A 20,176-nucleotide genomic window follows, 5' to 3' on the forward strand; every position below is an offset into this window, starting at 1 on the left:
ACTTTTGGGATAGTATTGGAAATGTAATTGAGGAAAATATGTAATAAAAATATAAAAAAAAAAAATAAATAAAATTAGCAAAGAAAGACAGGCCTTTGGACCTACTTGTGAACAACTATTTTAGGTTAACCTGAGTTTATGAGGCACTTTCTTATTATATGAACTGTATTATTATATTATGTTATAATAATATTATAAATATATTAACTATACAATGCTCCTTCTACCCACTTCATGCAATGTCCCTCAATGGGAAAGCCTTTTTAGACGTAAGGTCCTAAACACTACAACTCTCATTAGTCAATCAACTTTGTAGACTCTCGACCATGGGCTGAACTCTATACAAGAGACGTTTTCCCCCTGCAAACTTCCGTTTTCAACAGACTGTTGTTCTCACTGCAGGCACTTCATGAGATAATGGGGTAGGAAAAGAAATAAGCTACTGAGCTAGCAGAAACAACACTGAGTAGGAACGATGTCCTCAATCCCAAGCCCTCCATGTGTTCCACTCTGGAGGAGGAAAAAGGAAAGCCTACAAAAGGGCTGGATAAAGCCCAAAATAAGATGGTAAAAGTAAAAGTACTCAATAATTACAATATAAACAGGATAAAAATCTCACCTGTCAACAAAAACATTTTCATCTTATACTGTCTGTATTCTTTAGAATGTATAAATCAAATTATCTTGGGCTGTCTTTAACCACTCAATAAGCATCCTCCACTGTCCACCTCTGTGTGTAACATAGCAATGTCTTTAAGTAACAGGTGTGAAATACTTCAGGTATGTGTGAATACCTCCTACCAACAACCCAAAAGCCTGCAGAGAAGACCTCGCCTGAGGTTCCTGTTGCAGATTAGAATCCATGGGAAGAAACTGTTCTGCAAAGACTGATTTTCACCATGAAGAAATCGATCTTGAGAGCGTGAGTAACCAAAATGGCTTCTTGAGCTGGCATGAGACAGAATCTCACTCTTCAGACCAGACTGACCTGCAGCTGATAACTCACCTGTGGGCTTTGAAAGTATGATGACCTTCTTGCCTCAGCCTCCATATGCTAGAATTACAGGTACAGGTAACCATGCTTGGCTGTCTTCTAAATTTCAAAACATTAATTCAGAGGCTGGAGAGATGACTCAGCAGTTAAGTGCTCTGGTCTTCCAGAGCACTAGAGGGTCAATTCTTAGCACCCACACGGTGGCTCACAACAGTCTGTGACTCCAGTACTTGGTGATCTAATGCCTTCCCGCCTCTTGGGCACCAGGCATGCACATGGTGCATAGATCAACATGCAGGCAAAACACAAATACACATAAAATAATAAAATTCTTTTAAAAATTAAACAGTGGGTCCACAATTGTCAAAATACTCCTTCCAAGACAAAGGACTACCTGGAGTCTCTTACTCTTGATTCTGAGTGCCTCTCAAGCACTTCCTTAGGATTCATGAAGACACTGCCTAAGGGGATAGCAAACATATCCTCAAGCTAGACACCTTCAGGTTTGAATCCTGGCCCCAAATCACCAGTTAATTTCTCCAATCAACTTAATGACTCTCTTTGTACATCAATTTTCTTACTAGTATGATTTTTGTGAAATAAATTTATGCACATCTATATTTATGTGTATCACAACAAATTTCTTTTTTTAAAAAAAAAAAAGACATTCTATAGATAATAGCTACTATAGCATGTAGGGGGAGAATAGTCATTTGTTCATTCAAGTGACACTAAAGAATTTCTTAGTGGCAGATTTGGGGAGACACAGGAATGAATAAATGGCTCCTGACAACTGATGTGTGTAACCTTACCTCCACCATCCCTGTCCTGTTGAGTGTCACCACTTCCACTGTGCAGGGGAATCTCATAGCTAGTGATGGAACTGGATTCACGAGTGCTACATGACTCCCAAACTTCTGTCTTCAACATTTAAACTTCACCTCCCTCACGTGAATACTTAGCATCCAGTCAAATGCAGAGATGCAGTCTGTAGACTTTGTTTTTATTATTTTTGACACACACTAAGAGTACTGTAAAAAGCATGTTTCATAGTCACAGAACAGTGGCTAACCGGTGACAGCTGAGTTCTCCTTTTGTCCACGTGGTAGCGTTGTTTTGATTTTGTTGTCACTGCTTGCTTGGTTTTGAGGCAGAGCCTCAGCCTATGCTGGCCTTCACAGCAACCCTCATTGCTCAGTCTTCCAAATCCTGGAACCACAAGAGTTTCCTCTAAGTTCTTGTCTTCTTTGACTTTCTTCCTTCCTTAAGAAAAGTAACATTCCTCTGGAAGACTGTCCACTCTGATTCATCTCAATTGTGTGGCTTCCACATATAAATTTTTCCCCTGAAGGAACTGGCACTTCCCAAGAATTTAATTTGGTTTATTTTTTCATGAGGGACACAGTTATTTAATAATGGATGGTTTGGGGAGATTTAATAAGGAAAGCCAGATTTGATTCAAAGGAAGAAACATTCTACACTTTTCTCTTACATTCCTTACTTTCACAAGGTGTTTTAGAAAACTAGGTCCTTTTCCTTCCGTTGCTACAGATTTTATTATGTGAAGAGAGCAGCCACACCTATTCAGATCAAGTAATTATTTCCCAAGGTTGACAATAACAGGAGAAAAGGCTGACTCACAGGAAGGGCAATACTGATACAATATAACAAAACTAGAAGGCTCTGGTGTAAGCTGTTTACTTCTCTTAAAACTGCATTTCCTCACTGTATGGGGGAGCACTCATGTGTGCACAACCCACCAGAACTGATTCTCTTCTTTCATCATGCAGGTACCAGGGATGGAACTCAGGTCATAAGTTTGGAAGCAAGTATTTAATTTACCTTCTGAGCCTTCTCTACTGTTCATAGGTACTCTATTTTATTATTATTATTATTATTATTTAAACAAATTTCTATTAGATATTTTCTTCATTTACAATTCAAATGCTATCCCAAAAGTCCCTTATACCCTCTGCCCACCCTGGTCCCCAACCCACCCACTCCTGCTTCCTGGCCCTGACATTCCCCTATATTGGGGCATATAATCTTTGCAAGACCAAGGGCCTCTCTTTCCACTGATGGCCGACTAGGCCGTCTTCTGCTACATATGTAACTAGAGACACAGCTCTGGGGGGGTACTGGTTAGTTCATGTTTTTGTTCCTCCTATAGGGTCGCAGACCCCTTTAGCTCCTTGGGTACTTTCTCTAGCTCCTCCATTGGGGGCCCTGTGTTCCATCCAATAGACTGTGAGCATCCACTTCTGTATCTGCCAGGCACTGGCATAGCCTCACAAGAGACAGCTATATCAGGGTCCTGTTGGTAAAATCTTGCTGGCATATGCAATAGTGCCTACGTTTGGTGGTTGATTATGGTATGGATCCCTGTAAATAAATCCTTTTTTATTTTGTTTTGTTTTCGTTGGTTTGATTTGGTTTGGTTTGGTTTTTTCGAGACAGGGTTTCTCTGTATAGCCCTGGCTGTCCTGGAACTCACTCTGTAGACCAGGCTGGCCTCGAACTCAGAAATCCACCTGCCTCTGCCTCCCAAGTGCTAGGATTAAAGGCATGCGCCACCACTGCCCGGCGGTACTCTATTTCTGAAATTGCTAGAGATTCCCTTTGAATTTAAAAACTAGAAGGAGGGCTGGAGGAATGGCTCAGTGGTTAAGAGTACTGACTGTTCTTCCAGAGGTCCTGAGTTCAATTCCCTGCAACCACATGGTGGCTGGCTCACAGCCATCTGTAATAGGATCTGATGCCCTCTTTTGGTATGTCTGAAGACAGCTATAGTGTACTCAAATAAATATATATTTAAAAAAATAAATATAAAAATTAGGAGGAGAAGACCAAATTTAAAAAATAGGAGAAGACCTCAGCAATGGATTGGAAAAACAAAACAAAACAAAACAGGATAGCTGGGCACAGTGAGAAGTAGCCTGCTTACCCAGGTGGCCTGAATTCTACTCCCAGTATGGGGGTGGGGAGGGCACAGATAAATAAAAGAGCAAACAGAACCTTTTCTTCTACAAGCATAGCTGCTTTACAGAAATAATTTATAGACTATACTGTGACTCTTGAATGAGAATGTTTCATATTTTGATCATCTCTTCAAAGCATTTGAAAATAAATCTAGTAACATAACCAAGGCATCAGACCAGTGTCTGTGCTGAAAACAGCTGGTGACAAAATGTGATGACAAAGCAAAACATTTTCACTTAATAACATTTTCATTCAGTTTGTTGAATCACAGCTAGAACTGGAAGAAATCTCCAGAATACTTTATCAGTTTCTTACTTCTACAGGAAATGATTACAGAGGACTCTCTGTGATCCAGTTTATGCATCATCTCACATCCTGACTTATCTAACGTGAGCACACACTTAACACACCATCCATCACGATTTTCTGTCATGTGCCTTCTATAGCTTCGGGACAAGGAATAGACAGCACATTTACCAGTCTCAACATTGATCATATTGATAAAAACACAAAGCTGCTTGCTCAATCATTACAAAATGAAAGTAAAGAAGGGTGAGATTTCTTTTTAATTTTCAAAATATTCAAAAACATAAACATTATCTGTGTGACTGACTTTTGCCCTCGGGAAGGTAGGCTAACCTACTTCTGAGAAGGGAGCGCCAGGGAACTAAGGTCAACTGAGCAGAGGAATTTGGTGAATCTTAAACAGCAGTATATTGACAGTTGTACAATTCCTAATAAAGTTGTACAATTCCTAATAAAGCTTTTCGTAAGGGCACACCTTTAGTTTTTTTAAGAACAAGCTGGCCATATTCTTGAATCTTTGGGAAAAAGAACAAACTAACTAGGAATAGTGTCCTGCGGGGTAACTAACCTGTGCCGGACGATTCCTTTCACAACAGAAGGCGCCATCACCCCCGCCAGCCCTTTCCCCCAGCTCCTCAACAGCCAAAGGCACACACCCACACCCACTCCACTCCCAACACCCCATCAAGCCCCCAACACGCGGCACGCCCGCCGCCGGCTCCCCAACACGAAGCACGCCCTCCGCCAGTCCCCAACACACTCGTCACGCCCCCTGCCAGCCCCCAACACACTCGTCACGCCCCCCGCCAGCCCCCAACAAGCGGCACGCCCCCCGCCGGCCCCCCAACAAGCGGCACGCCCTCGCTCCGCTCACCCACGCATTACCTGCGGCCTGGCCCGGTTGAGCGACACGGTCAAGGCGCCGCAATTGCGGCGAAGGCCTGCTCCAGGGCCGGGGGATCCCGGGCGGCAGGTAGGAGCCTGACTTCCGCCGGATGGCCACCCGCCTGAAGTTATGGTCGCCCTCGCTATTCATGATGGCCTGCGGTCACTCCCGCAAGCCTTGCCCCGCGCGCGTCCAGGCTGCGCGATTCCCTGCGCCCGCCTCCCCGCGCAGGCCTCGCTTCCCGGGCCTGCGCTCCGACTCCGTCGTCGGACTCTCCGGCAGCGGCCGGCCCAGGCCGCCCCCGCTGCACAGCCAATCGCCAGAGTGCAGCGCGGTCCCGCCCGAGCGCCGGAGAGGCTTTGGGGGGACCGGCGTCGCCCATTGGCCCAGGGGAAGGCAGAGTGCACCTGGCCGGCTCACCTGAACCTCAGAAACGCCTCATCAGCTCACTTACGGACCACGCCCTGGGATGCTGGAAGAACAGTCTGGCTGTTACCTACCACACTTTCAAGAGCCAAAGGCTCCCAGGCTACCGCGCTGCAAACTTTAGGTAAGGAAACCCAGCTTTGAAAATGACTGAGAAGCCGGAATTCCAGATGCACAGACGGTTCTTGGAAGAAGCGAATCAGCTTGCCCGGAGCGCTGTTCAAGCAATAAGGAAGCGCAGCTCTCACCTTAAAGGGAATAAAAGTTTCTTCTGCAGCCCTTTTGAGTAACCATGGCCCAGGAACACAGATTTAGGTAACCTCGAATTCCATGTTCTAATGCGGAAGCAGTCTTAGAGTTTCACAGAACAAAGAAAGTCATAAATCAAGGCAAGTTTAAAGTCCATTGGTAGGTACATCAGAGAGGCGGTTACCAGCAAGAGGGAGGTTTTTGAATAGGCTTGAGATACTATCTCGTGACATTCTTAGCTTTGTGGTTGCTAGAAGTCATCTAAGTCAGTCAATAGATTCCAAAGGTTAGTTTAATCTGTTAGTCATGGGATGTTAGTTTTAAAGTAGAGGTGGACAAGAATTGGCTGTTCCCCTGGGCTAAAGCTAGCCCAAGGTAAGGTAATTAGCCTCTGGGCTTGCAGCGTTCTAATCTCTCTACAGTACTGAAGTTCTAACCAGCCAGTCAGTCGGTGCAAACAGAGTCCCTTCAGATTTCATCCACAGAATAACACTGGTTTCCAAAACAGCACAAGACCCAGTTTATCATGACCACTGTTAAAGATAATGTAGTAATAAAGTCAACAGATTTATGAATATGAAGCAGTTTCCAATGTACAGTTCCACAGCAGAAAAAGAACATGACCACAGAGAAAAGACAAAAGTAGCTAACATGGTGACCTGGCTCAAGACAATAGCTTTTAAAGTCCCCTAAATACAAGAAAAGTTTGTCCTCTCTCTCTCTCATGAGCAAAGACTTGCTCTCAAATCCCCATCTTATTGATTTAGGATATAGTACCTTACTTAAAAAGTAATTTAGGACTTCACATTGCCCTCCTTCTTTCATCTAGACTTAGTTGCATAACAGACTACACGTAGTTTTCCAACTCTATAGAGTTGTGAGATAAGTTGACTCCAGCCTTTAGAGAGGAGAGAGATGAGCCTGGGGATGCCTGCTTATCTGCAGCTCAGGAACATTTTAGCACACTTCATACTGAAAATGGACCATGGCAACTCATTCCTAACACTGCTTTCAGGAATTTAGTGATAATGCACTAATGTACTGTAGAGTTCTTTTTTTCTTCCTTTTTATTGGATATTTTCTTTATTTACATTTCAATGTTATCCCCTTTCCTGGTTTCCACCCCTCCCAGAAAGGAAACCCCCTATTCCATCCTCTATCCCCCTGCCTCTAGGAGGGTGTTCCTCTACCCACCCACTCACCCACTTGCAACTCCCCACCCTTGATTCCCCTATACAGGGGTATTTAGTGAGCCTTCATAGGAACAAGGACCTCTCCCATTGATGCATGACAAGGCCATCCTCTGCTACATATGCAGCTGGAGCCATGTGTACCCTTTTGTTGATGGCTTAGTCCCTGGGAGTTCTGGGGGGGGGGTCTGGTTGGTTGATATTGTTGTTCTTCCTATGGGGTTGCAAACCCCTTCAACTCCTTCAATCCCTTCTCTAACTCCTCTATTAGGGACCCTGCGTTCAGTCCAATGGTTGACTGACAGCAGCATCTACCTCTGTATTTGTAAGGCTCTGGCAGGGCCTCTCAGGAGAAGGACACCTCAGGCTCTGGTCAGCAAGCACTTCTTGGCATCCACAATAGTATCTGAATTTGGTAACTGTATATGGGATGAATTCCCAGGTCAGACAGTCTCTGGATGGCCTTTCCTTCAGTCTCTGCTCTATACTTTATCTCCATATTTCCTCCTGTGAGTATTTTGTACTCCTTCTAAAGGGGACAGAAGCACCCACACTTTGGTCTTCCTTCTTCTTGAGCTTCATGTGGTCTGTGAATTGAAACTTGGTTATTTGGATCTTTGGGGCTAATACCCACTTATCAGTGAGTGCATATCATGTGTTGTTCTTTTGTGATTGGGTTACCTCCCTCAGGATGATATTTTCTAGTTCCACCATTTGCCTAAGAATTTCATGAATTTTTTTAATTGCTGAGTAGTACTCCATTGTGTAAATGTACCACATTTTTTGTATCCATTTCTCTGTTGAGGGACATCTGGGTTCTTTCCAGTTCCTATTATAATTAAGGCTGCTATGAACATAGTGGAGCATGTATCCTTACTGCGTGTTGGAGCATCTTCTGATTATATGCCCAGGTGTGGTATTGCTGAGTCCTAAGGTAGTACTATGTTAAATTTTCTGAGGAACCGCCAGACTGATTTCCAGAGGGGTTGTACCAGCTTGCAATCCCACCAACAATGGAGGAGTTTTCCTCTTCCTCTACATTCTCACCAGCATCTGCTCACCTGAGTTTTTATTTTAGCCATTGTGACTGGAGTGAGGTAGAATATCAGGGTTGTTTTGATTTTCATTTCCCTGATGACTAAGGATGTTGAACATTTCTTTAGGTGCTTCTCGGCCATTCCATATTCCTCAGTTGAAAATTATTTGTTTAGCTCTGTACCCCATTTTTAATGGGGTTATTTGATTCTCTGGAGGCTAACTTCTTAAGTTCTTTTTTATATATTGTATAACAGCCCTCTTTTGGATGTAGGATTTGTAAAGATCTTTTCCCAATCTGTTAGTGGCCTCTTTGTCCTATTGACAGTGTCCTTTGCCTTACAGAAGCTTTGCAATTTTATGAGGTTCAATTTGTTGATTCTTGATCTTAGATCATAAGCAATTGGTGTTCTGTTCAGGAATTTTCCCCCCTATGCCCATGTGTTTGAGGCTCTTCTCTGTAAGTTTCTCCCACTTTCTCCTCTGTAAGTTTCAGTGTACCTGGTTTTATGTGAAGGTCCTTGATCCACTTGGACTTGAGCTTTGTACAAGGAGATAAGAATAGGTCGATTTGCATTTTTCTACATGTTGACCACCAGTTGAACCAGCACCATTTGTTTAAAATGCTGTCTTTTTTCCACTGAATGATTTTAGCTCCTTTGTCAAATATCAAGTGACCATATGTGTATGGGTTTATTTCTGGGTCTTCAATTCAATTCCATTGATCTTCCTGCCTGTCTCTGTACCAATACAATGCAGTTTTTATCACAATTGTTCTGTAATACAGCTTAAGGTCGGGGATGGTGATTCCCCAAGAAGTTCTTTTATTACTGAGAATAGTTTTCGCTACCCTGGGTTTTTTGTTATTCCAAATAAATTTGCAAATTGCTGTTTCTAACTCTATGAAAATTTGGAATTTTGATGAGGATTGCATTGAATCTGTAGATTTCTTTTGACAACTTGGCCATTTGTACTATATTAATCCTGCCAATCCATGAGCATGGGAGATCTTTCCATCTTCTGAGATCTTCCATTTCTTTCTTCAGAGACTTGAAGTTCTTGTCATACAGATCTTTCACTTGCTTGGTTAGAGTCACACCAAGGTATTTTCTGTTATTTGTGATAATTGTGAAAGGTGTCATTTCCCTAATTTCTTTCTCAATATCCTTTGAGTAGAGGAAGGCTACTGATTTGTTTGAGTTAATTTTATATCCAGCCACTTTGCTGAAGTTGTTTATCAGCTTTAAGAGTTCTCTGGTGGAATTTTTGGAGTCACTTAAGTATACTATCATATCATCTACAAATAGTGATAGATTGACTTCTTTTCCAATTTTTATCCCTTTGACCTCCTTTTGTTGTCTAATAGCTGTACCTAGAACTTTGAGTACTATATTGACTAGGTAGGAAGAGAGTGGGCAGCCTTGTCTAGTCCCTGATTTTAGTGGGATTGCTTCAAGTTTATCTCCATTTAGCTTGATGTTGGCTACTTGTTTGCTGTATATTGCTTTTACTTTGTTTAGATATGGGCCTTGAATTCCTGATCTTTTCAAGACTTTTAACATTGAACATGCTGAATTTTGTCAAATGCCTTTTCTTTTTTTTTTAAGATTTATTTATTTATTATTATATGTAAGTACACTGTAGCTGTCTTCAGACACACCAGAAGAGAGCGTCAGACCTCATTTCGGGTGGTTGTGAGCCACCATGTGGTCGCTGGGATTTGAACTCTGGACCTTCGGAAGAGCAGTCGGGTGCTCTTACCCACTGAGCCATCTCACCATCCCCCAAATGCCGTTTCAGCATCTAATCATGTGGTTTTTTTCTTTGAGTTTGTTTATGTATTGGATTATGTTGATCAATTTCCATATACTGAACCATTCCTGCATCCCTGTGATGAAGACTACTTGATTGTGGTGAATGATCATTTTAATGTGTTCTTGGTCCTACTTCCCTGGATCCTGCTGGTTCTAGTTACTCCCAGTGGTGCTGCAACAGATGTTGTGTCCTACTCACTCCTGATCCTGTGATCCTGGGTGTGCTAGAGCACCTGTGGAGGAGTCTCCTCTGGGTACTGTGGGACTGGCTGCAGAGTTCACGCCCAAGGTAAACTGGCACGGACCAGAAGGAACCTGACTAAAGTTCTTTTAGATTTCACACACACACGCACACGCGCACACACACACACACACACACACACACACACACACACAAGGATGTATATCTGGTCGTTTGCAATGGTAAGAACCCCGAGTCCTTGCTGTTGGGAAAGCTGGAATAGGAGATTACTTGAATCTAGAAGGCTGGAGTCAACCTGGGCAGCATAGTCATACCTTGATCATTACCCTATCTAATAGCTAAGATTCTGTCTCCAGAAAAGGATTTTTTTTTGATGGCTAGAAATATTGTTCAGTGGAAGGATTCTTGCCTACTATGTTCAGACCCTAGGTACTATCTCTAGTGCAACAAAATAAAATAATATAGAAAGGCTTTTGCTTCCATATGTATAAATTATATGTAATTCAAATGCAAATTTCTGTTAAATATCACTATGTTTAATAAAACATCCTGGTTATATTTTATTAGCAGTATAGCTTAATTATTTTCAAGTGAGAAGAGGCATGGCAAGCTTCTGTTTAGGAACAAATTATCAAACAAAGCATTTTCTTAGCAGATAGTTCTCTTTCTGTAGGAAATACATTTCTATGGGGCAAAAGAAAATTTGACATATGCATTTGGAACAACAATTTCAAGCTGCCTCATTTGAAGGTTTTCAAATTATACATAATTCTGTTTCTTGATAGAAGTTATTCACATTTACCTCATATATGTTCACATCAATATATGCCTGTGTTTTCACATGAAATGCTTGATAGCTTTCATCAGGAACTGAGCTAACACAACATCCTTACACCACAATACATAGTTGCTGAGGTTATTTTTTTTTAATTTTTAATATTTTTTATTATTACGTATTTTCCTCAATTACATTTCCAATGCTATCCCAAAAGTCCCCCATACCCCACCCCCACTTCCCTACCCACCCATTCCCATTTTTTTGGCCCTGGTGTTCCCCTGTACTGGGGCATATAAAGTTTGCGTGTCCAATAGGCCTCTCTTTCCAGTGATGGCCGACTAAGCCATCTTTTGGTACATATGCAGCTAGAGTCAAGAGCTCCGGGGTACTGGTTAGTTTATAAGGTTGTTCCACCTATAGGGTTGCAGATCCCTTTAGCTCCTTGGGTACTTTCTCTAGCTCCTCCATTGGGGGCCCTGTGATCCATCCAATAGCTGACTGTGAGCATCCACTTCTGTGTGCTGAGGTTATTTTTATTATAAAACATTCTATGACAAAATTGTCTGTATAGGCCCATCTGATTTTGAATTCACTATGTAGCTCAGCTTGGCCTGAAATTTGCCAAAATCCTCTTGTCTGAGTCTCTGTAGCACGGGGATTAAAGAAGTACCTCACTATGCATAACTAATAGATACCATTTCTAATGGACCTCGTTCTGGTGACTATATTTTACCACATTAAATGAATGGAATCAACAGATTTTATTTTATTCCAAGTTATATTTATCTAAGGTAGAACAAACATTGGATATTATCTCGATGTGTAGTTTAAACATAACATTTTATTAATATAGCTAATAGGCTATTTCCCACTAACTCACTAACATCTATTGACTGAGAAATGTATTAGATATCAAAGAGAGTGACAAACACAAGAGACAGATGTTGAGACCTTATTCTGTGACTGAGGCAATTCTGAATACTAAGCAAACTCTTAATAGTTATCCTTGGGCAAACAGACAACATTGGCACTGCACTTGGAGAGATGAGGATGGAGCTCAGTGAGAGAAACCTTGCTTAGTCAACTGTCAGCGCTCCTGCCTACAGCTCAACACTTACAAGGCTGAAGCAGAAGGATTAGAAATGTAATGCCAGTCCTGGATACAAATACTCTGCTCACAAAAAGGAAAGGAAAAAATAAAGAGAAGGAAGGTGAGGTGGCTTAGAACATAAGAAGCCCTGAGTTAGGTACCAGTTAGAATGCCAGAGGATTCTATGGTACCTTCTAGCTGCCAGTTAGAATGCTAGAAAATTCTACAGGACCTTCCAACTGCCAGTTAGATTGCCAAAGGATTTTAACATTGCAGACCATAATGAAGAAAAGTCACCATTTCCTCAGGAATTAACATAAAATGTCAGACTTGGAGTGTTTTTTTTTTTAAGGCTATGGATTGATCATGTTCCTAATTTTATATTTTCTACCTGTTTGGTTATGTTTTCCTGCAATTTTTTAAGGGATTTTTGTGTTTCCTCATTAATGTCTTCTACTTGTTTAGCAGTGTTCTCCTGTATTTAAGTGAGTTATTTAAGTCCTTCTTGATGTCCTCTACTATCATCATAAGATATGCTTTTAAATCCAGGTCTAGCTTTTCAGGTGTGTTGGGGTGCCCTGGACTGGGCAAAGTGGGAGTGCTGGGTTCTGATGATGGTGAGTGGTCCTGGTTTCTGTTAGTAAGATTCTTACGTTTACCTTTCGCCATCTGGTAATCTCTGGAGTTAGTTGTTATAGTTGTCTCTGTTTAGAGATTGTTCCTCTGGTGATTTTGTTACCCTCTATGAGCAGACCTGGGAGACTAGCTCTCTCCTCTGAGTTTCAGTGGTCAGAGCAGACTCTGCAGGCAAGGTCTCCTCTTTCAGGGAAGGTGCACAGTTATCTGGTGTTTGGACCTCCTCCTGGCCGAAGATGAAGGCCCAAAACAGGATTTTTCCAAGAAGCTGTGTTGCTTTGGCCTGTCACAGAAGCTGTTGTTTCAGTAGTCCACACTCTGACCTGTGTAGACTACTTTCTGCAGAGTCCCAGAACCAAGGTGGCTCCCGCGGAACCTGAGGCAGAAGCCTCTCGGGCCGGGCGGACACCTGTGCTCTGACCAGGAAGGTGGCCGGTTGTTTGGAGCCGAAAATGGCGCCGCCTCAGAGAATTTTATATTTTCTAATGTACAAAAATTGTATGTAGGAAGCCAGGTGTGTGGCATACTCCTTTAATCCCAGCACCGGGGTACAGAGAGGCAGGCAGATCTCTGAATTTGAGGCCAGCCTGGTCTATATAGTGAGTCCCATGATGGCTAGAACTACATATACAGATCCTGTCTTAAAATGTGTTTGGGGAGGATGCTGGACAGTTGGCTGAGTAGTTATCATTTACTGCTTTTGCAAAGGACCCAGGTTCAGGTCCCTTGTACCTACACGGAGGCTTACAACCATCTCTAATTCCAATACAGGAGGAATTAAAGATAAGGAGCTGTATGGGCAATTTTGTGTTATACCTTGCAAGAGTCATATCTTTTAGGGCTGCATTGACAGAATGGTTGGTTTGTTTCAGGGCACAGTGTTCTTGGGGGAGGAGGGCCTTTTATCTCCTTTTAGGAGGCTAAAGAGAAGGGTGCTTGTGGGAAGGGAGATCCAGGGTCAAAGCCAGTTAAAGTTACCCAAAAAGCTCTGGAGGGAGGCAAGAGTTGATTTTTGAGGGAAGGAAAAGGTGAGTTTGACAGGAAAGATCTCTTTTCCTAAAAGTGCAATGGGCAGAATAAGTTGGATTTTGTGAGGGGCTATTTTGAATCCTAGGGCAGATAGGGAAGGTATTAGTCTTTAAGTTTGGAGGGGGAGGTGGAAGAATCTCCCCATATTAAGATGTCATCCATATAATGATTATCTATTGAGTCCTTTGTCTAAATAAGGTTATAATGCAGTGGCCACAGCCCCCTGACAAATGGTTGGACTGTTAGCCATTCCTTGTCTATTCTTTCCTAAGGGAGAACTGACCATTCATATTGTGAGGCTGGGCCAGAGTTGTTAATAGGGGCACTGAGAATGCAAAGCATTCAAAGTCTTAGGGGCGGAGAGAGACAGAAAAAGGTACTTGATTCCTAATGGGGGACGTTGGTAGGGATGGCTGAGATGTGGGCAGCTGCCTTTGGGGAAAGCCCCAGACTCACATGGTTTTTTTAATTGTCCTTAAGTCTTGAAATAGTCTCCATTCCCCTGAACTCTTTTTTAATAGTGAACACAGGGGTGCTCCATTAACTGTGGGAGGAGTGAATGTGTTGTAGTAGAAGCTGTTTTTCTACCAGTTGTGTGAAGGCTTTAAGCTTCCCCCTTAGTAGAGGCCACTGTGGAACCCAAATGGCTTCAATGGAGAGCCAATCAAGGCAGGGAGTATCAAATCTAACAGTGGCCTTTAGAATCCGGAGTGATTTGGAGGAGAGCTTTTAGGGTCTTCTTGGGCATAATTTACTTTATAGGTATTGTCATCTATTTTGATGTGGTCTTTTTCTAATTGAGTGGTAAGCACTACCTCTAGGGCTTGTAAGATATCTCTCCCTAGAAGATTGGTGGCTATTTGAACTACCAGAGGTCATATGAGGCTGGTAGCTTCATCAGGGTCCTCCCATCTGTAGGCCTGTTTGGTCATAAATGAGTGAGAGGTACCCTGTTCCCCATGCCTAGGAGCTGGAGCCCAGGGTTCACTTGCCGGTTATGTTGGAATTCTTGTCTTAAAATTGTCTTGTCTGCTCCAGTATCAATAAGGCACATAAATGACTTGTTATCTATTTTAATGGATAATTTTAGGTGGGAGTTTTCTGAAATGCTGGGCACCCATAAGGCTTCTATGGGAGTAGCTTTCCCTCTTACTGTCAGGGCTGAGGGCTGCCTCTCTTAAGTTTAAAGGTTCCAGTGGCTTACTGTCCTTATCATACAGGGAAGTACAATATCTTTATCAGTGGAAACATTTCTGGCAGAGACAAAATAGTTAGGATCTGTTATGGGGATGGAGTTTTGTGGGCATTCATTCCTCCAATGTCCTGTCTTTCCACATTTGAACCAAACTCCATTTTTACTGCTGCCACAAATGCCTGAGCCACAGATGTAATCTGGTGTGATGTGGTTCCTATATCCTGGGTTGTCATAATCCACCTATTGTAGTGTTCCTCCCAGAGATCCTGGCAGGCTAGTCTGCATTCAGAAGTCATACCTTTCTAGACAATGTTTTTAAGGAGATCTCTGGCTGTAGGGTTGAGGATTTTTCTTTCTAGGCTTGTTCAAGTTCTGAGGATAAAATCAGATAGGGGTTTTCCTGGCTTTTGAAGGAGAAAGAGCAGTGAGGAGACAGGGTCTTCTAAAACTAAAGGAGGGGTGAGCCTGTCCCAAGCTTGAGTTGCACAGAGGTGGATCTGTTCATAATAGCCTGCTGGCTGCATTGCCTGCTGTGTTCCAGTGGAAAAGTCTTCCTGGCTAAAGAGTTCATCAAAACCCCATGGGGTGTCACTTCAGTCCCAATTTTGTCTGATTTGTTGAAGACCTTCATCTTGAAATAGGGCCTGCTACTGTAAAAATATTGGTCCAGGAAGGGAGGAGTGGCAAATAGCTCATCAATCTTGGGGCATGGTTAGGTTGGCAATTTGGCTCTGTAGGAAGGATTTTGTCCAGAGTATGTGGGTGCCATCTTCCTTCACTGCCTGCCTGAGTTCTGAGGCTTGGAATGGATATCAGTTAAGTGGTTTAGTTTGATTTGGTTTAATATTAACATGCAATGCTTAGGTGTGAGTCCTGAGTAGCATGGAAGAAAGGGTTTGTTTTTGCAAGAGAGTCATAAAAATTATAAAGTGGTCGAGTGGTAGATGGTTGAAGGTAGGGGACTATGAAGCTTGGTGGGTTTTCTCTAAGTGTTTTGTAGGCTTTCATGGCTTGGGGATTGGGATTGAGGTTTTGGTGTGGTAGATACCTCTCTTCCATTGGGTAGGGGAAGGTGGAGTAGGGAGAGAGGCCAGTGGAAGCTCATTTCTTTTTCTTTTTTCTTTTTCATTAATCATTCCATTCATTTATATCTCAAATAATATCCCACTTCCTGGTTACCCCATCCACCAACCCTCATCCCACATCTATCTTTGCTTGTATGAGAGTGTTCTCCCACCCACCCACACTCTTCTGCCCCACTGCTCCAGCATCCCCCTATGCTGGAGGATCAAACCTCTCCAAGACCAAGGGCCTCCCCTCCCATTGCTGTCAGGTAAGGCCATCCTCTGCTTGCCGGCGCTCGCTCTATCTATCTATCTATCTATCTATCTATCTATCTATCTATCTATCTATCTATCTATATCTGGAGCCATGGATCCTACCAGATACACTCCTTGGTTGGTGGTATAGACACTGGGAGAACTGGGTGGTCAGCTTATATTGTTCTTCCAGTGGAGTTGCAATCCCCCTCCACTCCTCCAGTCTTTACACCAGCTCCCCCACCAGGTTCCCTGAGCTCAGTCTGACGGTTGGCTCCAAACAACCACACATGCATTGGTCATTTGCTGGTCAGACCTCCCAAGGAACCACCACATCAGGTTCCTGTCAACAGTGCCTCTTGACTACAACAACAGTTTGGGGTTTGGTGTCTGCAGACATAATGGATCCCCAGATGGAACAGTCTCCAGATGGCCCTTTCTTCAGTCTCTGCTCCATTTTTTGTCCCTGTTCTTCCTTTGGACAGGAACATTCTGGGTTAAAAACTTGAAATGGGTGGGTGGCCCCATCCCTAGACGAGGGGTCATGCCTATTTACTGAAGGTGGTCTCAACAGGTTCTATCTCCTGCTTCTTTGTACATTTCAGCTAAAGTCATCTCCATTGGGTCCTGGGAGCCTCATGTTTCCCTGGTGTCAGGGACCCTCCAATGGCTATTCCCAGTTCCTCATCACCCCTGCTACATGTTTTTGTTCAATTTCCTGACCCTTTGTACCTCTCTAACATCTCCTCCAGTTCCTGATACTGCCCTCCTTATTTCCTCTTCCTACTCTCTCCCTCCCAGGTCCCGTTCTTCCCCCACCTCCCTGTTCCCTCTTCAATGCAGGACTGAAGCGTTCACACCCTGGTCTTCCTTCCTTCAATTCTCCATATGGTCTGTGGGTTGTGTCATGGGTATTGTGAGATTTTGGGCTAATATACACTTATAAGTTAGTACATACCATGTGTGATTGTGTGTGTGTGTGTGTGTGTGTGTGTGTGTGTGTGTGTGTGTGTGTGAGTGTAGGTTATCTCACTCGGGATGATATTTTCTAGTTCCATCTAACTGCCTGTGACTTTCATGAAGTCATTGTTTTTCACTGAGGTTTAGTACTCCATTGTGTATATGTACCGCATTTTCTGTATCCATTCTTCTGGTGAGGGACATCTGGGTTGTTTCCAGCTTCTGGCTATTATGAATAAGGCTACTATGAGCATAGTGGAGCATGTGTCCTTATTACAAGTTGGAGCATCTTCTGGGTATATGCCCAGGAGTGGTATAGCTGGGTCCTCATGTAGAGCTATTTCCAATTTTCTCAGGAACTGCCAGAGTGATTTCCAAAGTGGCTTTACCAGCTTGCAGTCCCACCAACAATAGAAGAGTGTTCCTCTTTCTCCACATCCTCAACAGCATCTGCTGTCATCTGCATTTTAGCCATTCTGATTGGCGTGAGGTGGAATCTCAGAGTCATTTTGATTTGCATTTCCCTGATGACTAAGTATGTTGAACATTTCTTTAAGTGCTTCTCAGCCATTCAAGATTTCTCTATTTAGCTCTGTACTATTTAGCAGGTGGAGCAGATGGCTTATTTAGTGTTTCCTCTGAGGGTTAAGGGAGCAAGGGTGGGTAGATGGATTTTATTTCTCTTATTAATTGGGTAAGGGCTGTGAGATCTGAATAGTGTGGTCTTTAGGGCTCTTCTGACTGAGGGGTGAAGGGGCTGTGTTGGTATCATCCTGTCCTAATATCAGCAAAAAATTGTGGGAAGCAGTTTTTCCTTCTTGGGTATCCCTGCTTTGGCTGAGAGGAGCTATTCGGTTACATGAGTCAGGGCTGTAGATATTACCATTGGCCATGCATGGTGCTATCTGAAGAACTTCCTCTCCAAACAAGAAGGCTTGGTTGGTTGGTTTGCTTGGTTTTTGTTTGTTTGTTTGTTTGTTTGTTTGTTCTTGTTGGTTTTGGGTTTTTTTTTGTTATTCTACTTTGTTTTTTTAAATATTATTTGTTTAATATATATGAGTACTGTCTTCAGATACACCAGAAGAGAGCATCGGATCCCATTACAGATAGTTGTGAGCCATCATGTGGTTGCTGAGAATTGAACTCAGGACCTCTAGAAGAGCAATCAGTGCTCTTAACCACTGAACCATCTCTCTAGCCTCTTTGTTTTGTTTTTTGCAATCTTTATTCCATGGGATTTTATTAAGGCATGTATCTCCCTGACCTGGGGGGATTTTTTTTATGTGATAATGATGAGTTGCCCATGACAGAAAAGAGGAGAAATAACTTGTCCAATGGGAACATTCCCTTGACCTATTGGCTTTTCAGGATTCCACATAGGTCCAAATGCTAAGCTTTCCTGCAGATTTAAGAGCTGGCAGCTGCCCTGTGGCTTTTAAATGGCTGCTGCATTACCAGGTTTATTCTTTTTTGTTTTAAGAAGTTAGATAAAGAGTCTTTGCCAATGACCATTACGGGCTGCTGGATTTAAGACAGGGGTAGAGTCAGTCAACACCAGGGAGTAGTTCTGGTCAGAAAACTTCATTTCTTTCAGCTTGTCCAAGTCCATGCAATGCAATGGTGCTGACTGAAAGAACAGCAGGAAAAGGACAGACTGCTTAACTGAGAAGCAAGAGAGAATGGTGTTGTGAGTTGGCCTGATGCTGTCTGTGTTCTGATGCTAATTCTGCTTCCTCAAGAAGAGTTGCCCACCACAAACAGTCCATAATAGTCCATCTTATACTCAGGTGATCTCATGTGAACCTTCTCCCCATTTTAACTGATCAATAAAGAATAGAGCCTGTGATTGGGCAGTGGAGGGGAAAGGTGTGACTAGAAGTTTGAAAGTGGGGCAGGTAGATATTCAGAAGAGGATGAGAGGGGAAGGAGAGAGGGCAGAGGAAGAGGAGAAGAAAGCTGTAGTGGACCAGAACCACATGGCCAGGAGAAACCACAAGTAGCAAGGGATCTTATAGCTGTGGAATAAGTTAATATAGTATTATACCTGTCTAATCTAGGCATGTAGCTTATAATTATAATAACAGGATTGTGTTGGGGGGGGTATTCCATCAACAGAATAGAAGCTTCACCTTACCTGAGCTCAACAGAGTGAGCAGGCACATCTGTGTTCCAGGACTTTTTGACAGTGGTCATCATCTCACATCATAGCTCAAGGAACTGCTTTCTCAGCTTTCTGAAAACTTTTGAGGGACTCACAAACCAGCTGGCAGGGATAGACACATGTGCTTAGGTGTTTCAACAGGTTCCTTTTCGGGCCCTCTGTACTTGATCTTTACAAGACATATATTTGTTGGCTCACCTACAGTTCCAGCTGGTGTAGCTTTGACAGTGCTATTCAGCTGATCATATGCTGATGGTCAGAATTATGATGAGAAACTGAGGGAATGCTGCTGGACCCTGAAGAAAATATTACAGCAGACTTCACAAATTCAGCACCAAGTACATTGTTCTTCACAGTTAATTTTATAAAATGAAAGTAATGTATGTGATGTTACAAAAATCTTGCCTGCAACTGATAGACATCCTACCCAGAAGGAGTCTGGAGTTTATTGTTTGCTTTGAATTATTTCTGTTTCCCTTCTTACTGTCATCCAGTTTATCGTGCTCAAGTATGATGCACATTGACTTTAATCACTACTGGTGTTTACCATATGAACTTAGACATTCTATATGCTTTTATAGATATAACTCATGTTGTCTTTGTTCTGTTTTTGAGACAGAGTTTTTTCCTTGCAGCCCTGGGACTTGCTCTGTAGACCAAGGTAGACTCAGACTCAGAGATCTGCCTGTTTCTTCTTCCCAAGTGCTGGGATTAAAGAGGTACACTACCACACTTTGCTGGCACAATCCTTAAAAATATGGGCTTTGCAAGAAGGTAATCCCTCAACAAACCTAAAAGAAGACAGCCACAAGAGCAGAATGCCAACTCTAACAACAAAAATAAAAGGAAGCAACAATTACTTTTCCTTAATATCTCTTAATATCAATGGATTCAACTCCCCAATAAAAAGACATAGACTAACAGACT

General features: G+C 42.7%; 1 protein-coding gene across 1 annotated transcript in view; it reads right to left on the reverse strand.

The window, feature by feature from the left end:
* The window catches only part of Fgd4 (FYVE, RhoGEF and PH domain containing 4), a 161,770-nt gene extending 156,214 nt beyond the window's left edge, over positions 1-5,556 (reverse strand). The window contains exon 1 of the mRNA XM_021185217.2: positions 5,165-5,556. Coding sequence (XP_021040876.1) covers positions 5,165-5,315 — 151 coding nt within the window. The 5' untranslated portion in view covers positions 5,316-5,556. The remainder of the gene's footprint in view (positions 1-5,164) is intronic.
* Between the last annotated feature and the right edge of the window lie 14,620 nt (positions 5,557-20,176).

Source organism: Mus caroli, chromosome 16 (genome assembly GCF_900094665.2).
Source record: "Mus caroli chromosome 16, CAROLI_EIJ_v1.1, whole genome shotgun sequence".
NCBI classification, from domain to species: Eukaryota; Metazoa; Chordata; class Mammalia; order Rodentia; family Muridae; genus Mus; species Mus caroli.